The sequence below is a fragment of the Cnephaeus nilssonii genome, assembly GCF_951640355.1.
Source record: "Cnephaeus nilssonii genome assembly, chromosome: 4".
In the NCBI taxonomy this organism is placed as follows: domain Eukaryota; kingdom Metazoa; phylum Chordata; class Mammalia; order Chiroptera; family Vespertilionidae; genus Cnephaeus; species Cnephaeus nilssonii.
Window position 1 is genome coordinate 17,519,385 of NC_137075.1, and position 6,000 is coordinate 17,525,384.

General features: G+C 66.0%; 1 protein-coding gene across 1 annotated transcript in view; it reads right to left on the minus strand.

Moving 5' to 3' along the window:
• CCDC3 (coiled-coil domain containing 3) overlaps positions 1-1,397 on the minus strand; it is a 109,938-nt gene extending 108,541 nt beyond the window's left edge. Inside the window, exon 1 of the mRNA XM_079769952.1 lies at positions 625-1,397. Coding sequence (XP_079626078.1) covers positions 625-1,004 — 380 coding nt within the window. The 5' untranslated portion in view covers positions 1,005-1,397. The remainder of the gene's footprint in view (positions 1-624) is intronic.
• Between the last annotated feature and the right edge of the window lie 4,603 nt (positions 1,398-6,000).

Here is a 6,000-nt window from a genome sequence, read left to right on the forward strand (position 1 = left end):
GCTGATATGAGACTGATCCCGATGACTATGAGTGAAACTAGGACAGCTGGCCTGCATTCCGCACCATTTGCTTCCTGACAGTCAAGCAGGTGGGGAGAGTGCGCTCCCCCTGCAGCTAACCTGCACCAGGTGTTTCCAGCAGTGACTCTGTTTTAGTCTCAATCAACCTTGCCTTTCACATTACTAACGTGAGGATACTGAGGTTCTGAGGTCAGTCCCTCGCACAAAATCTGGAGGAGCAGAACCAGAATTCCAACAGTCTGATTTCAAAGGTTTTTCTTTTTCTTCCTCATCAGCCCAAGCTACTCCCACTGAATCCAGTTTTTGTTTTGTGTGGGGTTTTTTTTAAGTTGACTCAAATGAAGTATTGGGCATTTGCCTGAAACATCTTCTTTGCATGAAGTACAGAAATCATTCCTGTTTTATAACCACCCTTAGCCAGAGATACCTGGTATCTTTGTAGAGACGTCGGATAAGGAATAAGGGAAGGACCCCAAGGCATGTTCTCATAGGGCAGGGACAGGGTTCTGTGGGAGTCCTGACCTGGCCCCAGATAACTGTGACCTCGGGAGGTCACCCAGCTGTGCACGGGGAGGCGGTGTGGGTTCGAGGTGCCGGGCTCACCTGAGGAAGAAGAAATAGGAGTAGTCCTGGACCACCGTGTGGGAGTGACAGGAGAAGTAGCCCAGGCCGGTGAGGTTGAGCCTGGAGCCGGCGGGGACCTCGAGCATGCTGCCCCACGCCTGGTCGCACAGCATCTCGATCTCGGCGGAGTAGAAGAGCCCCGCCGCGCCGGCCTCGTACTGCCAGGGCAGGTAGTTGTAGAGGCCGGGCACCTCCCGGTGCAGCGCCAGCACCTTGGCGTACACGATGATCTCGGCCAGCTCGGCGCGGCAGCCCTCGCTCAGGGGTCTCCACTCCGACGGCAGCTGACAGCCGCGGGCGGGTCGGAGCCGGCCGGCCAGGCAGAGCGCGGCGAGCAGCAGCGGGCGCAGCACGCCCATGCCGGCGGCGGCGGCGGGCGGCGGGGCGGCCCCGGTCGGCGCTGCGCCCCGGGCGCACTAGCTGGGGCGCATGGCCGGGCCCCCCGGGACCCGCAGGGCGGAGTGGGGCGCGCCGCCGCGGGGCGCGGGGGGCGTCGGGGAACTCGGAGCGCCCGCCCGGCCGGGAAAGGCAGTCCTGGGCACTGGTTCCGGCGCGCCGCTCCGGGAGCTCCGCACGCCGCTGGCCGCGCCCGGGACGGGGCGCTTTAAAAGGGTCGCGGGGCGGGCCGACCACCGCCTCCTGCCCGGCCCCTCGCGGCGGGGGCGGCGGCAGAGGGCGGAGGCGGCCCGGCGCGGGGGACGGGGCCGGGGACGCGCAGGAAGCTCGGGAGCCTCGGGGGCTGCCGCTCCGCCCGGCGCGGTGTTGAGAGGGGAGGCGGAGCGCCCCGAAAAAGTCACTGCTGGAAACACCGCCCAGCCCTCTTCCTGCGCCCCACTAAGGCACTAGGGCAAAGCTTTCCAGAAGCAAAGCGTGTTCCAAGCGCGTGGCATCCTTAAAATAATTGCTGCTCCTTAGCAGGACTACGCTTCGTTCATTTTTACGTTTTCTATGTAGTTCATTTAGGGTCAAAATACGCAGAAATCAAATCTGGCTTGACCTTCACAGGGGTTAACTAGGAAATTCGATTGAACTAATAAACGTTCTCTCTCTCTCTCTCTCTCTCTCTCTCTCTCTCTCTCTCTCTCTCTCTCTCTCATTTACTCATGATCTTAGGAAAGCCGTAATAAAAGATTAGCAAAGCCATTTTACCTTGATGTTTCTAAAGGTACATAATTTATATAATTCCTACTTCCAGATTCTCAACACCCTACACATAAGAAATAAATTTTGGCCCTAACCGGTTTGGCTCAGTGGTCGGCCTGCGGACTGAAAGGTCCCAGGTTCGATTCCGGTCAAGGGCATGTACCTTAGTTGCGGGCACATCCCCAGTGGGAGCTGTGCAGGAGGCAGCTGATCGATGTTTCTGACTCTCTTTTTTTTTTTTTTTTAATTTCTTTATTGATTAAGGTGTCACATATTTGTCCTCATCCCCCCATTCCCATCCCACAACCCTCCCCATGGATGCCCCAACCCTCTGTTGAACTTAAGCATTGGTTAGGCTCATATGCATGCACACAAGACCTTTGGTTGATCTCTCCCCCCTCCCCCCACCCTCCCCTATCCTCCCTCTGAGGCCCGATAGTCCAATCGATGCCTCCTTGTTTCTGGTTCTGTTCTTGTTCATCAGTCTATGTTGTTCATCATTTCCCCTAGATGAGCGAAATCATGTGTCACTAGAGATATACTTATAAGAATTGAATGTGCGACGAGCAATAATAGTTATGCTGACAGGCAAATGAATCAGTCTGTAGTGAGTTTCTTTCTGGACCAACAGTTCTTTTGAGACCCAATATCAATGTCCACCAGTTCCCTATGAGTACATGTCGGCACTGACCCCTCAGCTCTGGATGGTGGACAAATGGTGGTAATGCAGGTCCGACTCCCTCTGGTTTGGTCTCGGCCGGACCCAGGGGCACGGCTTCACCCGGATCCAGGGGCCCACGGCCTCACCCGGACCCGGGGCCAGGCTCACCCGGATCCAGGGGCCCACGGCCTCACCCGGACCCGGGGCCAGGCTCACCGGATCCAGGGGCCCACGGCTTCACCCGGACCCGGGACCCAGGCTCACCCGGATCCAGGGGCCCACGGCCTCACCCGGACCCGGGACCCAGGCTCACCCGGATCCAGGGGCCCACGGCCTCACCCGGACCCGGGGCCAGGCTCACCCAGATCCAGGGGCCCACGGCCTCACCCGGACCCGGGACCCAGGCTCACCCGGATCCAGGGGCCCACGGCCTCACCCGGACCCGGGGACAGGCTCACCCAGATCCAGGGGCCCACGGCCTCACCCGTACCCGGGGCCAGACTCACCCGGATCCAGGGGCCCACGGCCTCACCCGGACCCGGGACCCAGGCTCACCCGGATCCAGGGGCCCACGGCCTCACCCGGACCCGGGACCCAGGCTCACCCGGATCCAGGGGCCCACGGCCTCACCCGGACCCGGGACCCAGGCTCACCCGGATCCAGGGGCCCACGGCCTCACCCGGACCCGGGGCCAGGCTCACCCGGATCCAGGGGCCCACGGCCTCACCCGGACCCGGGGCCAGGCTAACCCGGATCCAGGGGCCCACGGCCTCACCCGGACCCGGGGCCAGGCTCACCCGGATCCAGGGGCCCACGGCCTCACCCGGACCCGGGACCCAGGCTCACCCGGATCCAGGGGCCCACGGCCTCACCCGGACCCGGGACCCAGGCTCACCCGGATCCAGGGGCCCACGGCCTCACCCGGACCCAGGGCCAGGCTCACCCGGATCCAGGGGCCCACGGCCTCACCCGGACCCGGGGCCAGGCTCACCCGGATCCAGGGGCCCACGGCCTCACCTGGACCCGGGGGCCCACGGCCTCACCCGGACCCGGGGCCAAGCTCACCCAGATCCAGGGGCCCACGGCCTCACCCGGACCCGGGGCCAAGCTCACCCAGATCCAGGGGCCCACGGCCTCACCCGGACCCGGGACCCAGGCTCACCCGGATCCAGGGGCCCACGGCCTCACCCGGACCCGGGGCCAGGCTCACCCGGATCCAGGGGCCCACGGCCTCACCCGGACCCGGGACCCAGGCTCACCCGGATCCAGGGGCCCACGGCCTCACCCGGACCCGGGGCCAGGCTAACCCGGATCCAGGGGCCCACGGCCTCACCCGGACCCGGGACCCAGGCTCACCCGGATCCAGGGGCCCACGGCCTCACCCGGACCCGGGGCCGGGCTCACCCGGATCCAGGGGCCCACGGCCTCACCCGGACCCGGGACCCAGGCTCACCCGGATCCAGGGGCCCACGCCCTCACCCGGACCCAGGGCCAGACTCACCCGGATCCAGGGGCCCACGGCCTCACCCGGACCCGGGACCCAGGCTCACCCGGATCCAGGGGCCCACGGCCTCACCCGGACCCGGGACCCAGGCTCACCCGGATCCAGGGGCCCACGGCCTCACCCGGACCCGGGACCCAGGCTCACCCGGATCCAGGGGCCCACGGCCTCACCCGGACCCGGGACCCAGGCTCACCCGGATCCAGGGGCCCACGGCCTCACCCGGACCCGGGGCCAGGCTCACCCGGATCCAGGGGCCCACGGCCTCACCCGGACCCGGGGCCAGGCTCACCCAGATCCAGGGGCCCACGGCCTCACCCGGACCCGGGACCCAGGCTCACCCGGATCCAGGGGCCCACGGCCTCACCCGGACCCGGGACCCAGGCTCACCCGGATCCAGGGGCCCACGGCCTCACCCGGACCCGGGGCCGGGCTCACCCGGATCCAGGGGCCCACGGCCTCACCCGGACCCGGGACCCAGGCTCACCCGGATCCAGGGGCCCACGGCCTCACCCGGACCCGGGACCCAGGCTCACCCGGATCCAGGGGCCCACGGCCTCACCCGGACCCGGGACCCAGGCTCACCCGGATCCAGGGGCCCACGGCCTCACCCGGACCCGGGACCCAGGCTCACCCGGATCCAGGGGCCCACGGCCTCACCCGGACCCGGGACCCAGGCTCACCCGGATCCAGGGGCCCACGGCCTCACCCGGACCCGGGACCCAGGCTCACCCGGATCCAGGGGCCCACGGCCTCACCCGGACCCGGGACCCAGGCTCACCGGATCCAGGGGCCCGCGGCCTCACCCGGACCCGGGGCCAGGCTCACCCGGACCCGGGGCCAGGCTCACCCGGATCCAGGGGCCCACGGCCTCACCCGGACCCGGGGCCAGGCTCACCCGGATCCAGGGGCCCACGGCCTCACCCGGACCCGGGGCCAGGCTCACCCGGATCCAGGGGCCCACGGCCTCACCCGGACCCGGGGCCAGGCTCACCCGGATCCAGGGGCCCATGGCCTCACCCGGACCCGGGGCCAGGCTCACCCGGATCCAGGGGCACACGGCCTCGCCCAGACCCAGGATTCAGCCTCACCCGGACCCAGGGGCGCATGGCCTCGCCCGGACCCAGGGGCACGTGGCCTCACCCGGACCCGGGGCCCAGCCTCACCCTGACCCAGTTCCCAGCCTCACCCGGACCCAGGGGCACACGGCTTAACCCGGATCCGGGACCCAGCGGGGTTTCGTCTTCTTGATCCCAATTCCTGTTGGTCAATTCCCTCTCAGCAATTCCTTCGGCCATTTTCTCAGAGTTCCAGGGCAGCCACCGCAGAACTCGTTGGGCGGCGGGCTCGGCAAAGCTCCGGTGTGCCCGGTGCGCGGCGGCGGGCTGGTCCGGGGTGGCTGCGTCGGCCCTTGGGTCTGCAGTGGTGGCCGGACGCCGAGTGTGCGCACCTGGCCGCTTCCGGGGCGTTGAGATTCTTGAAGGACTCGGAGGTCAGCAAGAGCGTAGTCTCCCACCCCATGTCTCCCAGGGGCTCGTCTGTCCGTGCTCGGCAGCGAGTGAAGCCTTCCCCTCAGCCGGAGACTGCTGGAGGAACTGCGCCGAGAACGTTCCAGGCCGCCATTGTGTCGCCTGAGCCGTAGTTTTTAAAGTGTGGTCTTTGGGTCACCGGCATCAGCTTCATCCCGCGTACCCCTCTCTTTTATTCTAGTTGTATAGCATCCGCTCAGTTAGCCCTCCGGTGGTTCTGGATGGTGTCTGCTCTGCTCTCCCGTCGTAGTCTCAAAACCGTTGTGGTAGGCAGCAATCAGGCTTCTGCCCTATGCCTCCATCTTGGTCCTTGTTTGTATAGTTAAGTCTTGATTGTTGTTGGTGTCACTGGGAGGAATTGTCCTCCAGGCCTATTGGCCGTGCGGACCCTCTGTGTCTATAAAGGAAGAGTTGCTGTGCGGGAGACACGCCTATGTGCCGGGTCTTGGTGCAGCAAGGCTTCGGCGCTCACTGCGTCTGCCTCTTGAATGTGTCCCTTATGGGAGTGGTTGAAATCTGGT